The sequence below is a fragment of the Oncorhynchus nerka genome, linkage group LG9a (genome assembly GCF_034236695.1).
Source record: "Oncorhynchus nerka isolate Pitt River linkage group LG9a, Oner_Uvic_2.0, whole genome shotgun sequence".
NCBI lineage: Eukaryota > Metazoa > Chordata > Actinopteri > Salmoniformes > Salmonidae > Oncorhynchus > Oncorhynchus nerka.
The window spans coordinates 21,295,869-21,313,110 of NC_088404.1; the positions used below are offsets into that span (position 1 = coordinate 21,295,869).

Here is a 17,242-nt window from a genome sequence, read left to right on the forward strand (position 1 = left end):
CACCAATCTCAACAAACCAATTCTGTATGGACCTTACTTTGTACATGGGGGAATTGTCATGCTGAAACATGAAAGGGCCTTCCCCAAACTGTTGCCACAAAGTTCGAAGCATAGAATTGTCTAGAAAGTCATTGTATGCTGTAGTGTTAAGATTTCCCTTCACTGGAACTAAGGGGCCTAGTCCGAAACATGAAAAACAGCCCCAGACCATTATTTCTCCTCCATCAAACTTTAGTTGGCACTACGCATTCGGGCAGGTAGAGTTCTCCTGACATCCTTCAAACCTAGATTAGTCTGTCGGACAGATTAGTCTGTGAAGCGTGATTCATCACTCCAGAGAACACATTTCTACTGCTCCAGAGTCCAATGGTGGCAAGCTTTACACCACTCCAGCTGACACTTGGCATTGCGCATAGTGATCTTAGGTTGCGGGTGGCTGCTCGGCCATGGAAACCCATTTCATGAAGCTCCCGACGAACAGTTCTTGTGCTGACATTACTTTGAGAGCAGAATGTGTGAGCATAACGGATCTGGAGCGGAGCAAGGAGCGTGTCCAATTTGACTGGAGCGAGATTCACAAAGGCTGGAGCGTCGGCCTTCTTGCCTGCTCCAAATTCTCTACAGTAGCATTCACTTCACAAGCTCAGGGCATGCCTGCCTCAGCATGCATTTGTAGTATACCTGTGTGCTGCTATAGCCCCCTGATTTAGCTACTGTCAGAGTTAGCTAAATATTTTCATAAAGAAACTGATTAAACACACCGGTGCTAAATCAAGGTGACTTACAAAGATGAGGTCCAAGAGCAAGAGAGGGAGTGTGTTGTCCACAACTAAAGAATCATTGTGGAATCTGAAAATAATCGTATCCCAAAAGCATACTACGTGTACATGCTAAAAGAAAGGAACGAGGTGGGTCATTAACTGTGTCATTGTAGCAAAGTATTATGAACAAAAAATCTGATCTCTTAAACGTTTCGTTCATTTTCGTACAATTATCTATACAATGGGCCATAATTGATTTTGGCCATATAGGCCTGGCATATTCCTACATCCAAAGAGCATTTTTTTTTAAACTGGCAAGAGAGTGGCCAAAAGGGTGTTTATCATCCCCAGTGGCTTTGCAAGTGTGGAGAGGATATTCTCCACTTCTGGCCTGTTCTCCAGGCACCATCACATGCACTTGAAGACACAGACTGGCCAGACTCGTGTTTCTAAAGATTTATTCCAAAAATTATTTCAAAAAGGCACTAAGTAATTCTTTGTTTAATGTGCATTTAATTCTAAGTAAGTCACAGCCTACATGCACAATTTACAGACTATAAAGATTGAATACAACTAAATGTTGTTTAAATGCTGAGCGCTTTATGTCCCTACTAGCCTATTGTGACGCACTCACAAATGCTTCACAATGCATTTCTTTTTAGGCTATAGTCTTCAAATAATATCACCTAAATAATTAATTTTCGTTCCTTATTAGGCTTCCTGTCTGGCTCCTGACCTATTTAGACTTTTTATATGCTGTTTTATGTCATGTAGCCTATTTGAAATTATGTTCGCTTCTTACATTCACCTTTTCATGTTTATTCAAATACTTTTCATTCAAATCCATATGGTTTGGTTTCAAAACTTAAAAAACAATTGGTAGGTCCCGGTAGTCACAAAAATAGAGTGTTGGTTAAATTGTGATTTGAATGAATGGAGCTTATTTGGAGCGGCAGTTGTTTTTCATGTGAGCACGGAGCAGTTTTTAGCGGCACAGTATGAAAGCACATGGAGCGATGACCGATGAGTGGGATTTCCAACGGCTCAACTCCACTCAGGTGCTCTGTTCCAGAGGCAGTTTGGAATGGTAGTGTGTTATAACCGAGGACAGATGATTTTCAGCACTCGGTGGTCCCATTCTGTGAGCGTCTATCATAGACCATAACGGTCTACCACTTCGCAGCTGAGACATTGCTGCTCTTAGACGTTTCCACGTCACAATAACAGCACTTACATTTGACCAGGGCAGATATATGATGAACTGACTTGTTGGAAAGGTGGCATCCTATGACGGTGCCAGGTTGAAAGTCACTGAGCTCTTCAGTACGGGCCATTCTACGGGCCATTCCAATGTTTGTCTGGAGATTGCATGGCTGTGCTCGATTTTATACGCCGGTCAGCCTAATCCACTAATTTGAAGGGATATCCACATACCTTTGACCATGTAGTGTATGGACAGTCCTGGAACTTTTTCCGTATTTCCACACAATAAGAATTTCCCATTTAGCCAGCAGGTTAGAGTTTTTTGTCATGAATCTTGTTCTGGAGGCAGCTCTGCAGAATGGTCACTAGCTGGCACAACCACAAAGTCATAAAATGTGATTTAAAACCTAACCACACTGCTAAACCGAATGCCTAATCCTAGCCTTAAATTAAAGACCAAAAAGCAATTTTTTGTTTACATACATTTTTACAATACAGACAATTTAGAATTTAGAACTGGCCCATCTAAAATCGCTCAGTTCTGCCTCCAGGACCAGACCCATCCCAATAAACATCAACCTCCACTTGCCAGATCCATAATGTAATACATAAAGCAATACAGTTGCTAGAGAGCACATTTCTCCCTTCAGAAGGATGAAGTTAGCCATTTAGAGAAGCTACTGTAAGATGCAGTCTAGGGAGTGACAGCTGGAAACACAGATGCTCTGATCAATTATTATAACACCCGGTCTTCAGAGTGAAGGACGGGATTTACGCCTACCAAAAAGTTGGCTGTTCCCTTCCCTCCTGATACTGCAGGACCACAAAGCTGCAAGGGAAAGGATGCACAAACATCCACACAGGACCCACTATAGAAATAGAATGAATATAACAGGATTCCCCATTCAAGTCAATGATGGAATAATGGGTGGACTGGCAGCCATTTTGAGGGTGCCCATGCCAGGAAGTAAAAGCAGGAAGTGTACCATTCAATCTGTGCTGTGATTTGTTGAGTCAACTCAACTGACATTAGAAAAACTACATTCCTTTGCATGAGCCCCTTCATTTAGCATCATTTAAACAAATCAGTGGAAGGTGGTGGAAGGAGCTATAGGAGGACAGGCTCATTGTAATGGCTGGAATGGAATGAATGGAACAGAGTCAAACGGGGTTTCCATATATGTGATGTGTTTGATACCGTTCCAGCCAGTACAATGAGCCCGTCCTCCTACATCTCCTCCCACCAGCCTCCACTGGAATAAACATTCTACATTACCATGGCAATCCAGAATCAGTAATAGAACATTCCAAATAACAATGGAAATTCTTGTATCACACTACCAGGCAGCCATTGCGCGTGTCCGCATGAGAACCAATCAAATTGCCAGGTTTGAGCTTGCAAGCCCGTCTCTATTCTATGTGCAGTGTGCATGTATGTCCCATAGTAATTAGGGTTCGTCTAAGTGTATTTTTTATATACTTTCAGATCAAGGGCTATATGTAAGTGTGCAGGTCGCTGAGCTGGTCGAGTTTCAGCACACCATGGGGGAAGGTGGGGGTTCCTGACACACTGCAGCTCCTCCCATGGCCCATCTGGAGGAGTGCTGAGCTGACTGGTTGTGTCTGCCAGCAACATACAGTAGTGCAGCAGTGGATTATTACACACACTAATGAGTTTAAGAGTCCTCAAATCCTAACTTGAAATCTGGGCATGTACGTAACGGACTTGTGTAAATTACTCATCGATGTCAATGGGGGACCGATCTCAAGTTAGGATTTGGCTCTATTTAAACATATTATTGAGCTGATTATAATTTGGACTCCACTCACCCTGATGCCAAGCTCCACATTCTCTCCACCATAGACCTCCATTCCCTCATCCAATAGACCAATCTTCTCAAAGTACTTCCTGTCCACCACAAAACAGCCAATTAGAGCTGGGCTCCTGGTACAAAGATGGCAAAAGAGAGAGAAACAGTCATTTATGCGCTTTAGTTCTGTGAACTACTTCCTAGTACTTGCTCATTTATTTGTAACACTAAGTGCTCAGCTGAAGATTATGCACATTTGATTTCATGATAAACATTTGTTTTCAATAATAACCCTACAAGGTTGTTTGCTTATTCCTTTTTTTCTGTAAAGAATAAGCATGATTTTCTGTATCATGTTACTAAGTAACGGCTGTCCAGAAACAAAGAGCTTTCATCTACATCAAACTGATGCAACAGGTTCACACACATAGTTCTTACATTGTTCTGTTATCAAAATCAAATACTAAACAACATGTGGGTTTCTCAATGCCAACAGAAACAGTGCCAGTGAAATAGCAGAAGACAACAGTTGAGTGTTACAGTCTTAGCTGACAGCAACCTGATAGGGGCGGTGGTGTTGTGCTGGGTCCACCAGGTTTTGGGCGGATTCAGGTAGCGACACCACAGCTCCCAGTCGAAGCCCTGAGCAGACAGTGGATACTCCTCGATCTCAAACGTGTCATACTTGATGTTGTCAAACGACGGTGAGATGATGCGCGTTCTGTCCTCCTTGATCCTGAGCAGGATGGGCTCGGCCCTGTTGGGAAGACAAGGCATGGTGGGACGTTCTGAAGCTTTGAGATACATTGTGTCTTTTTCCAATGAAACCGATATGACGGACAACACCTTTCACCATACATTTTTCATCACTTCCCTAACATCACAGGAAAGATGGGGGGAAACAGTGGGAATGTGGGACTTTCATCCTGCCCACTGATTGTTAATGGCTCCTTATGAGTTCTTGTCCTATGGCTATAGGTTACAGTATTCCACGCCACACACAGAATATGAGATGTGTTGATTTGGTGGGTGAAACAAATTAGGTTGGACAAAGTGTATTACCATGTACAGTGCATTTGGAAAGTATTTAGACCCAATCTACATATAATACATGACAAAGCAAACACAGGTTTATAAATTTTAGCAAATGTATAAAAAAAAAAGGAAATATCACATTTACATATGTATTCAGACCCTTTACTCAGTACTTTGTTGAAGCACCTTTGGCAGCGATTACAGCCTCGAGTCTTCTTGGGTATGACGCTACAAGCTTGGCACACCTGTATTTGGGGAGTTTCTCCCATTATTCTCTGCAGATCCTCTCAAGCTCTTTCAAGTTGGATGGGGAGCGTTACTGCACAGCTATTTTCAGGTATCTCCAGAGATGTGCGATCGGGTTCAAGTCCGGGCTCTGGCTGGGCTACTCAAGGACATTCAGAGACTTGTTTCCGAAGCCACTCCTGCGTTGTCTTGGCTGTGTGCTTAGGATTGTTGTCCTTTTGGAAGGTGAACCTTCACCCCAGTCTGAGGACCTGAGCAATCTGGAGTAAGATTTCGTCAAGGATCTCTCTGTGGGCCTCCTGAGTGGCACAGTGGTCTAAGGAACTGCATCGCAGTGCTAGCTGTGCCACTAAAGATCCTGGTTAGAGTCCAGGCTCTACCGCAGCCAGCCGCGACCGGGAGAACCATGGAGTGGCACACAATTGGCCCAGCGTCATCCGGGATAGGGGAGGGTTTGGCAGCAGGGATGTTCTTGTCCCATCGCGCACTAGCAACTCCTGTTGCAGGCCGTGCGCAATGCACGCTGACAAGGTCGCCAGGTGTACGGCGTTTCCTCCGACACATTGGTGCGGCTGGCTTCCGGGTTACGCGGGCATTGTGTCAAGAAGCAGTGTGGCTTGGCGGTGTTGTGTTTGAGGAGGCACGGCTCTTGACCTTCGCCTCTCGAGTCCGTACGGGAGTTGCAGCGATGGGACAAGACTAACTACCAATTGGATACCAAGAAATTGGGGAGAAAAAGTGAGTAAAAAAATAAAATAAGGATCTCTGTACTTTGCTCCGTTCATCTTTCCCAAGATCCTGACAAATCTCCCAGTCCCTGCCACTAAAAACATCACCACAGCTGCCACCACCATGTTTCACTGTTGGGATGATGCCAGGTTTCCTCTAGATGTGACACTTGGCATTCAGGCCAAAGTGTTCAATCTTGTTTTCATCAAACCAGAGAATCTTGCTTCTCATGGTCTGAAAGTCCTTTGGGTGCCTTTTGGCAAACTCCAAGTGGGCTGTCATGTGCCTTTTACTGAGGAGTGGCTTCTGTCTGGCCACTCTACCATAAAGGCCTGACTGGTAGAGTGCTGCAGAGATGGTTGGCCTTCTGAAAGGTTCTCCCATCTCCACAGAGGAACTCTGGAGCCCAGAGTCAAAGCCACAGTCAAGGAAATACACATCTTAACACATTTATACAGCAGTTTCCCGTGTGTATCAAGAATGGTCCTCCACCCAAAGGACATCCTGCCAACTTGACACAACTTTGGGAAGCATTGGAGTCAACATGGGCCAGCATCCCTGTGGAACGCTTTCGACACCATGCCTTGACGAACTGAGACTGTTCTAAGGGCAAAAGAGGGGAATGCAACTCAATATTAGGAAGGTGTCCTTAATGTTTTGGACACTCAATGTAGTTCTCCTCACTAAAAGGTAACTTGAAGTCTTGTTCGTGGGAGTTTGAGTTTTCAATTTTAGACTAGATAAAACACGTTAAGATAGACAGAACATCTGTTGTTGACTGGCACTAGACAACATGTCCACAGCTCCTGATAATTGTAATGTACAGTAGCAGAGGTGCTAAATATAGCAGTCAGTCGCCCTCTGTCATTTAAAATGACAGACATTATTCAATCAATCATTAAAAATAACCATGTTAGATCTCCACACGGCTTGCATATGTGTGTAATTACATTTGGAAAAGGATCCTCAGCAGACACACAAATAGCATCAAAGTTGTTTTTTGTACAAAAGGCCTCAGATCAATGTTAATATGAACAGCCAACCTGTAATTATATCAACATGTTTCTGTGCATAAAAGACAAGCCGAGAGCCTCATGTACTCTGCTTTTCAAGCACTGTCATCGCATTGAGGCAAATTACTTTATTGGTCGAAGACATTAAATCTGGTAGCTCTGAGAAGTGAGGAGACCTGTGTGTTCTGAGATCTGTGCCAAAGCACTTCAGGAATAAGTGGGGTTATTTTGAATTGAGCCCAGGCTCTTCAGAGATACGTGCGTCGGTCGGCCTGTCAAGCTGTGGAGAGAATGATTAACAGGCACATCAACTCTGTCAGACAACAGGAAGCCCTGATACACTCGGTTGCCATGGACAACACATCTCATATCTCAACTCCAGTCAGCAGCACGTCAACCCTTTGAGCCCTAATGCCTTTAAGAGCTGAGGGCAGAAACATATTATTCTGACTGAAAACCCTCTACCTCATCGACCAAACTATCTCTTTTAGGTAAAATCTCTTAGGTAATGACTGAGAAAATGCAGCACATATCAATTCTACCGCACTTGCATCAAATATCATAAATGGGCACAGAAGGTTTTTAGCTGTTGGACAGATGGGCACATACACATATGGCATCCCAGTCCCTTACCATCCAATGTTGAACTCCACGTGGGCATCGAACAGGGCCACGATGGGTGCGCTGGCGGCCCTCCACCCACTGACCCGGGAGCGGATCAGTCCCTCCTGCTTGTCGTGACGGACCAGTTTGATGAAGTCTGGCCGCTGGGAGTTGGTCTCCTTCACAAAGTGTTGAAGGTTCTCCTTCAGCTCAGCTATATGGATTTGTATAAGCATCACAGAGTCTGTCTGACCTTTACAAAGAAGTGACATTGCTGCATGAAACACTGGGAAGCTTTGAAACAGTGTGTAGGTATTTCTCATTATGTCTTATAAAAGCCTACACCTGTGAAATCTGCTGAAGGTATGTACAGTGTAGACTACCTAGGACCATCAACTAAACACACTTTTGAAATGTGCTTTACAGCCCGAAGTGCCATCTATTCCACATTCCATGGTGTAAAGGGTATTTCAATGGAATAATATTGGGGTTGTGAAAAGTCCTGGAAATATCCTATTATTGAGCAGCTCTCAGCATCGTCTGGTTGAGGGAAGTCCATTCTGCTTTCCCACAAGCACCATCTGCCACCTGCTTGTTTAATTTGTTAGGTGGTCATGGCAGTGGCTTACCATGGCAACGAGAGGGAGTGATTGGGTCATTATGGGCAAGGATCAGACATCACTGTCCATTTTCATTCCAGCAGTGTTTGGGAGTAAGCTGATACACTTTAGGGGACAATATCCTTCAGACATGTTATGTATGACAGTATTCATCATACAACCATGAACTGATTAGGATTAACCAAGTAATATACAGCGATAGTTAGTGGTGAATATACAGTAATTTAACTCATTTAGAATTTAAGAGTACAAATAAGAGGACTAAGGTCAATTAGATTAATGGGATTGTCATGGGAATTAACCCCAGCTGACTCTATGAGGAACCCCACTAAGGATGGCGAGCTGTTAGCCAGACTGAAACTGTACAGAACGGGAAGTGTCTCATTGTTCAAAGTGAGCCAACTGCCAAGGAATTAATTAGAATATCAACAGCCACAAAGGAACATTTTATAGCTTCATTTCCACTCTCAGTAATACTCTGCCTCTGGGCTACAGTTCCGTTTTCCCATTCATTTGCATTACGGATGCTCCTCTCTATTTAATCCAATGATTCAATGTTTATATCCTGAAATAGGAGGCCTTAATAAAAAGATTAATTCAAAAGAAGCAGCCGATTTCTTTTTTATCCCTCTGCTGGACTCGTTTGACCCTCATTTGTCACCATAATATGATACATGTTCAGTCAAGTATGCAGCTCAAACACCTTGATCAGTCTAGGTAAAACAGAGCCTTTAAATCTTCTCACTTCCCTCTGGCTCTATATCTGATCAGTATGCAGGTCTGTCCTGCTGAAATAACTAGGATAACAAATAAGTTAATTAGGAGCTGTGTGAAAGTAATCCATTAAATTGGCAAGCAACACCAGCAATTTTGTTTTTGATATTGTAAATGTGTATAGCGGTAGATACATTTTTTAAAGAACATTAAAGAGAAAATTCTGATGTACTCTCCGTCCTCAAGCATGTCAAGTGTGAATTGATCTATGTATGATGATGTAAATACATAGTGTGTAGGCATGCATTTATGCTTGCTAGTAAGCAGCCTGAATGGCTTCCTGTTTGCAATGCAGTTTGTATATTTTGTAGACTACATTTGGTAAGAATATAGGAGGTACCATTGTTGCTGTTGTCATCAACCAGGATGATCTCCTTGAGGAGGTGGGAGGGAGTTCTGTTCATGGCTGTGTGGATGGAGCGCAGGATGACCGACAGGGCCTCGTTCACAAAGATAAAGATGATACTGACTTGGGGGAGATTGGAGGGGTACGACATGTTTCTGCACCTGAGGAGAAACCGCAAACAGACAAGATATGAAAAAATAACTTGTATAAATATTTGTTTTAAATGGATGATAAAAAGGAACCAACATAAGGGTCAAAGGTCACTGACCCATCAGGCCTGAGGTCTGGGATGGGTCTGGTCAGAGAGAGGCGGTCACTGAGGTAGCCATTGTAGCCGTAGTACTGGAACTTCTTCAGCGCCACCCGGCGACTCTCAGGACCAAGGTCATGACCCCAGCGGACGAACAGGGAGGAGTCTGAGAGGGACTCCCCTGCTTTGTCTTCACTGTCCTTATCCTTTTGGGGCACCTCTGTAGGAGAGAGGAAGAGGAGAGATAAAATGTGTGGCTGGGCAGTAGAAAGAACATTGTTTACATTCATGACGTTGCCACATACTTCACATAGCTTACATTAAAGAGATTTATACCAGGTGGTGAAAAGTCATTGTATTCAGCATGATAACAGGCACACTTCCTGGAAAACATTAGCATTTGAATTGATCCATCATGTGAAACGTTGCTATGTGTTACTGAGGCCTCGGACTAATGATAATACACCTGCATATTTCAACTTTTATGGTCGTCTACTGAAGCAGCAATACCAAACAGGTTAGTCCTACTATATCACATTGTCTGGACAATACGATAATCTCTGTCACTCAACACCAGTATTGTGAGCTAAAAGAAGGCAACCCAGTGGAAAGTTACTGAGGTATTTACAGCGAGTGATGAAATGACTTCACAAAGCAAAGCGAGTGATGAAGGGCTTGGCACAGGTAATTACTGAATGCTAATTATCGTCCGAGGTTATTTAATTATAGCCACTACATTGCACTCTCTTTCAGTACTAAGTCATTCATCTCTGCCACAGCTGGGACCCCAAAATTTGCTACTAAGGGCACAACTATATCTGAGGAGGATGTTGACATGAAGGGTTCAGTACGCAGGGTCTCCTGATAGCACAATAATACTCTGATGAAATATACACTACATGACCAAAAGAATAGGGACATCTGCGTGTCAAACACCTCGTTCCAAAATCATGGGAATTAATATGGAGTTGGTCCCCCCTTTGCTTCTATAACAGCCTCCACTCTTCTGGGAAGGCTTTCCAATTGATGTTGGAACATTGCTGCGGGGACTTGCCTTCATTCAGCCACAATAGCATTAGTGAGGTTGGCCACTGATGCTGGGCGATTAGGCCTGGCTCACAGTCAGCATTCCAATTCATCCCAAAAGGTGTTTGATAGGGTTGAGGTTATGGCTCTATGCAGGCCAGTGAAGTTCTCCCACACCAATCTCGAAAAAAAAACATTTCTGTATGGACCTCGCTTTGTGCACGGGAGAATTGTCATGCTGAAACGGGAAAGAGCCTCGTCTAGAATGTCATTGTATGCTGTAGCATTAAGAATTTCCAAGCTGATTAAAAGGCACAGTCAACTCAGTTCGTGTAAACTTCTAACCCACTGGAATTGTGATACAGTGAATTATAAGTGAAATAATCTGTCTATTAACAATTGTTGGAAAAATGACTTGTGTCATGCACAAAGTAGATGTCCTAACCGACTTGCCAAAACTATAGTTTGTTAACAAGAAATTTGTGGAGTGGTTGAAAAACAAGTTTTAATGACTCCAACCTAAGTGTATGTAAACTTCCCACATGATATCAGTCAAAATAAGACATGGTATCAAGAACAAGATGAAATTAGATGAAACGAGGCACTTACGATTCCCCACATGGCAGTTTCTTGTCGTTGATGCTAGCTAGCTGAAGTCTTTTTCTCCAAACTGTCAACAATACAGTATCCCTATAGGAAATTGACAATATTACATAGTTTTCCAAGCTCAATGAAGGAGATGTGTGCATTCCGTCTGTCGAGTAACTGTATTAAATTATATTTCATATAATCTGCAAAATCTATGAGATGAAATAATTCTACACAATCCTATTTCCAGTAAATTATTGTAAATATGTAACGCTGAGAGCAGGTAATTGCTTCTTCCGCACACTGGCTCCGATGTATGGCTTGTAATTTTTAGCTTGGTAATGGCATTCACAGTGTAGTTGGAAAAAAATACACAAAATTTAAAAAAAAATTGTTCAGTGTCTTTTTCCCATCTCAAATTCATGAGCAGCCATAAGAGCCGGGTAAATGTTTACCCTGTGCTCTAGGCAGGCTGTATAGTTCTGTATGTAACATATTTGGCCTGGCCCAGGCCCCTAACACACATCTGAGCCATAGTGGACCTCTGTGGTTAATCATGTGGAAAAGAGGTGAGCCGTGCAGGCATTTATGAAGGCTTCAATGGACAGTAGTGTTTTGGACTGGAAAAAGTAGCCACATGGGAATGGAACACTTTGCTGTTGTCTTGATGCCAAAAGCTACCAATTACACAAGTAGTGCATGAGTTTGTAAGTTAACATAGTCAAATCAAATGTTATTTGTCACATGCACCTTATACAACCTTAGTGAAATGCTTACTTACAAGCCCTTAACCAACAATGCAGTTAAGAAAAATGAGAAATAAAAGTAACAAATAATTAAAAAGCAGCAGTAAAATAATAATAGCGAGGCTATATACAGGGGGTACAGGTACAGAGTCAGTTTGCGGGGGCACTGGTGAGTCGAGGTAATATGTACATGTAGGTAGAGTTATTAAAGTGACTATGCATAGATAATAAACAGAGAATAGCAGCGGCGTAAAAGGGGGGACAATGCAAATAGTCTGGGTAGCCATTTTATTATATGTTTAGGAGTCTTATGGCTTGGGGATAGAAGCTGTTCAGAAGCCTCTTGGACCTAGACTTGGCGCTCTGGTAAAGCTTGCCGTGCGGTAGCAGAGAGAACAGTCTATGACTAGGGTGGCTAGAGTCCTGGACAATTTTAGGGCCTTCCTCTGACACCGCCTGGTATAGAGGTCCTGGATGCAGGAAGCTTTGCCCCAGTGATGTACTGGGCCGTACGCACTGCCCACTGTAGTGCCTTACTGTCGGAGGCCGAGCAGTTGCCATACCAGGAAGGGATGCAACCAGTCATGCTCTCGATGGTGCAGCTGTAGAACCTTTTGAGGATCTGAGGACCCATGCCAAATCTTTACAGTCACCTGAGGGAGAATAGGTTTTGTCGTGCCCTCTTTACGACGGTCTTGGTGTGCTTGGACCATAACAGTTTATTGGTGATGTGGACACCAAGGAGCTTGAAACTCTCCACCTGCTCCACTACAGCCCTGCCGATGAGAATGGGGGCATACTCGGTCCTCCTTTTTCTGTAGTCCACAATCATCTCCTTTGTCTTGATCACGTTGAGGGAGAGGTTGTTGTCCTGGTATCACACGGCCAGGTCTCTGATCTCCTCCCCATAGCCTGTCTCGTCCAGGATCCAGTTGTAGAGGGAGGTGTTTAGTCCCAGGGTCCTTAGCTTAGTGATGAGCTTTGAGGGCACTACGGTGTTGAATGCTGAGCTGTAGTCAACGAATAGCATTCTCACATAGGTGTTTATTTTGTCCAGGTGTGAAAGGGCAGTGTGGAGTGCAAGTCAAACTAATCACGTAAATGTAATTAACTAGGAAGTCGGGGCACCAAGAAAAATCTTGAGATTAAAGTTATAATTTTCCTAATACAACTCTTCGGATATTTTAATATCTGATCAATTAGTCTTCTTATTAATGCATGATTCCAAACGTCACAAATTGTTGGTTATTTGCATGAACCCAGCCTTTACTATGAATCATCCATACACCAATTGGCTTAATCACTTATTTACTAACTAAATAATCACAGAAATGCATAAACAAAAAAACAGTAGATATGATTACAAGGAAATGATAGTGGAGGTTCCCTAGTGGGCTAAGCTGATATGATGGCTTGGTGGACAAAAGGAAGTGGAGGGTAGACTGAGAACATAAAAAAAAATATTTTACCTTTATTTAACTAGGCAAGTAAGTTAATAATACATTCTTATTTTCAATGACGGCCTAGGAACAGTGGGTTAACTGCCTGTTCAGGGGCAGAACGACAGATTTGTACCTTGTCAGCTCAGGGGTTTGAACTTGCAACCTTGCGGTTACTAGTCCAACGCTCTAACCACTACACAGTTTATAATTACATGAATTAAAATGCTAATCCTTTGCACATGAACGCTCACTCCTTCGGGAATAATTGCAATCAATCAATATTGACACCCAGTGTGTCGTCGTGATTTCTGTTGGAATCCGGTCCGTCTGCGGAGAGTTCGTTCAGCAGCGCCTCTCCCTCTGCTTCCCTGAAGATCAAAGTATTCAGAAATGTTGTCATAGAATAGATGTTTCGGCGGTTGTCGGTCTTCACATCCCAGGTTGACATAATTTCTAGCTGCAGACTAGTATTTAGTATTGAAGATTTGCTCTTATTCTGTAGGGATCAATAGTCTCAGTGTTTAACCATTTCCAGCCATGTAGCCAATGTTCCACGTGGTATGGTTAGGAGTTCAATAACTATTCGCTACTATTTGAGTCTAAACTCAAACCTGTGCCCCCTCGGTGTCCATCGGGGGGCGGGCCAATTACTTAGTTAAACTTTAAAGGAAATACAATTCTCTCACATTAAAAAAGGTTTAACATCAAGTTACATAACTTCACAAATAGTTTAATCTTTACTCATTTATTTTATACAAGAATTAGACGCAAACCCCATAATTGAGAATTGTACAGACACATAGATAGAACGAAGGTTTTCACATGGCAAGCTCCTGAATCCCCAAAATGGGTATTTGATCCAAAATGTCCACTTGTGAGAATGTGGGAACGGTCCGTGGACACTTAAGGGATGGGTATGATGAGTGTGTTTCATTTGGTGACCTCAGACAGGACAGGATACACAACTATATCTCTGAATGCGGTCTTAGTGGTGGTGGTGGTAAATGGACAGCTACGAAGAATATAGATGAAAACTCTCTTGGTCGATAGAGTATCTCATTTTTTAAAATTGTACTTTTATTTAACTAGGCAAGTCAGTTAAGAACAAATTCCTATTTACAATGACGGCCTACCAAAAGGCCAAAGCCCTCCTGCATGGACAGGGGCCTGGGAGTAAATTATTATTTTTTAATTATACAATATAAATATATGACAAAACACACAACACTACATAAAGAGAGACCTAAGACAACAACATAACAAGGCAGCAACACAGCATGGTAGCAGCACAAAAACATGTTACAAACATTATTGGGCAAAGTCAACAGCGCAAAGGTGAAGGTAGAGACAACAATACATCATGCAAAGCAGCCACAACTTTAAGTAAGAGTGTCCATGATTGGGTCTTTGAATGAAGAGATTGAGATAAAATTGTCCAGTTTGAGTGTTTGTTGCAGCTCGTTCCAGTTACTAGCTGCAGTGAACTGAAAGGAGGAGCGACCCAGGGATGTGTGTGCTTTGGGAACCTTTAACAAAATGTGACTGGCAGAATGGGTGTTGTATGTAGAGAATGAGGGCTGCAGTAGATCTCTCAGATAGGGGGGAGTGAGGCCTAAGAGAGTTTTTATAAATAAGCATCAACCAGTGGGTCTTGCGACGGGTATATAGAGATGACCAGTTTACAGCGGAGTATAGAGTGCAGTGATATGTCCTGTAAGGAGCATTGGTTGCAAATCTGATGGCCGAGTGGTAAAGAACATCTAGCCGCTCGAGAGCACCCTTACCTGCCGATCTATAAATGATGTCTTCGTCATCTGGCATGGTCATCTGAATCAGGGTTAGTTTGAAAGCTAGGGTGAAAGATGAGCGATTACGAGAGGAAACCAAGTCTAGATTTAACTTTAGCCTTCAGCTTTGGTATGTGGTGAGAGAAGGAGAGTGTACCGTCTAGCCATACTCCCAAGTACTTGTACTTGGGAGCTCTAAACCCTCAGAGGTAGTAATAACACCTGTGGGAAGAGGGGCATTCTTCTTACCAGACCACATGACCTTTGTTTTGGAGGTGTTCAGAACAAGGTTAAGGGTAGAGAAAGCTTGTTGGACACTAAGAAAGCTTTGTTGTAGAGCATTTAGCGCAAGATCCGGGGAGGGGCCAGCTGAGTATAAGACTATCATCTGCATATAAAATGGATGAGAGAACGTCCTACTGCCTGAGCTATGTTGTTGATGTAAATTGAGAAGAGCGTGGGGCCTAGGATTGAGCCTTGGGGTACTCCCTTGGTGACAGGGAGTGGCTGAGACAGATTTTCGGACTTTATACACTGCACTCCTTGAGAAAGGTAGTTAGCAAACCAGGCTCATGACAAGCTGTAGACCACACTACCTCAGGCGAGCAAAACCTCAAGACTTTCCTAGATAATAGGCACCAGCTGCTGTTTACAAATATACATAGACTTACCAGAGGCTGCTGTTTCATCCTGCCGATACAGTGTGTAACCCACCAGCTGTATGTTATTCATGTCGTTGTTCAGCCACGACTCGGTGAAACATAAGATATTACAGTTTTTAATGTCCCGTTGGTAGGATATACGTGCTTGTAGATTGCCCACTTTATTATCCAGCGATTGTACATTGGCCAATAGTAACGATGGCAAAGGCAGATTAGCCACTTGTCGCCAGATCCTTACAAGGCACCCCGATCTCCTTCCGCGATATCGCAGTCTTTTTCTCCTGCGAATGACAGGGATGATGGCCTCGTCGTGTGTCTGGAGTAAATCCCTCTCGTTCGACAATTTTTTTTTTGTCATTGTTTTGTGGGTAATCGCTGTTCTGATGCCCAGAAGCTCTTTTCGGTCATAAGAGACGGTAGCAGCAACATTATGTACAAAATAAGTTACAAACAATGCAAAAAAACAAAAACAGCACATTTGGTTAAGAGCCCATAAAAACAGCAGCCATCCCTTCCTGTGCCATTACATTTATGACGGTATAGGTTGTCTGAGGCCTTCTACGCATGTGTCTGATTACAGGCATGCCTTGGGGGGGTATGTATTTTCCCTCAACCTGTACAGTACCCCTACCCCCTTAGATCACTGAGAGCCTAGTGTGCTTGATAGGGTAGGGGAGGTGGTTGGGGCTTGTGAGCGCCAAGGTACAGACCAAAAAAGCATGTCACTGTCACCCCTGAGAGCAACTGCCACCAAACACTGATGTCCTCATGGCAAACAGCAGGCTGAAGTGACCTTGCTGAGAACATGCTGGCTTGTTTTCAATGTCTGCTCAGCTGTAGTAGGACAATATAGATACCCTCACAGTCTATAGAGCTTCATCACAAAGAGAGCGGCAATGATGAACAGGAATATTATCAGCATTGGTAGAATTTATAGCTACATCATCATGAACCTCAAAAAACAAAAACATTTTTTTTTTGTTATCCATTCATGAGAACACAGCACAAGAACTTAGATTATCATCAGATGGTTAAATTCTGTGCACAATTAGCAAGCATGGTTGAATCTTTTTACCCTATCGTATGGTAATATCTTGATCCAGTATCCAGCACAAGAAAACTACATCATGCAGATGGTCACATGCAGTTTAGTGGCCAGAAAGCTGCAGAGGTTGTGAGTTCTTGGTTGGTCATTTTAAGAAGTCACTCTCCCATTAGAACGCAACACTGGCTGACATGCTCTCCAGACTCCTCTGTGTGCGTGTGTGTGTGTGTCTGTTCAGAGAGGAGAGGACATGCGCAGTGACAGAATAGTGTGTAGGATACAACAGTGTGGAAGGATGTGGTCATCTATAGGGCCAGGACCATACAAGTATCGCAATATTTTTTCCATGTCAAAAAGGAAAACACAAAGCAGTCCAAACTCTTTGGACCTTTAAAAACTTGCTGTTTCTAAAAATATTCGGTGCTAACTGCTAAACATTTAAATGTTTTAATAATTTCCTATTTTATATTTGTATTTTCAGTGTCATGTTTAACTCAGACGTTTTCATTAGGGGAGCAATGTTAAAACATAAAACAACTTTTATGGACTGTTGCA

The 17,242-nt window shown here is 42.9% G+C and overlaps 1 protein-coding gene and 1 long non-coding RNA gene across 3 annotated transcripts in view; one reads left to right on the plus strand and one right to left on the minus strand.

Annotated features, from left to right (window-relative positions):
- Positions 1 to 17,242, minus strand: part of LOC115134033 (polypeptide N-acetylgalactosaminyltransferase 18-like) — an 89,554-nt gene that overhangs the window by 44,039 nt on the left and 28,273 nt on the right. The window contains exons 2-6 of the mRNA XM_029667571.2: positions 9,410 to 9,611; positions 9,136 to 9,302; positions 7,432 to 7,615; positions 4,335 to 4,532; positions 3,795 to 3,909 (exon numbers count right to left, since the gene is read on the minus strand). Coding sequence (XP_029523431.2) covers positions 3,795 to 3,909; positions 4,335 to 4,532; positions 7,432 to 7,615; positions 9,136 to 9,302; positions 9,410 to 9,611 — 866 coding nt within the window. The remainder of the gene's footprint in view (positions 1 to 3,794; positions 3,910 to 4,334; positions 4,533 to 7,431; positions 7,616 to 9,135; positions 9,303 to 9,409; positions 9,612 to 17,242) is intronic.
- The window catches only part of LOC115134036 (uncharacterized), a 112,443-nt gene that overhangs the window by 19,589 nt on the left and 75,612 nt on the right, over positions 1 to 17,242 (plus strand). The gene's annotated exons all lie outside the window — the stretch shown is intronic.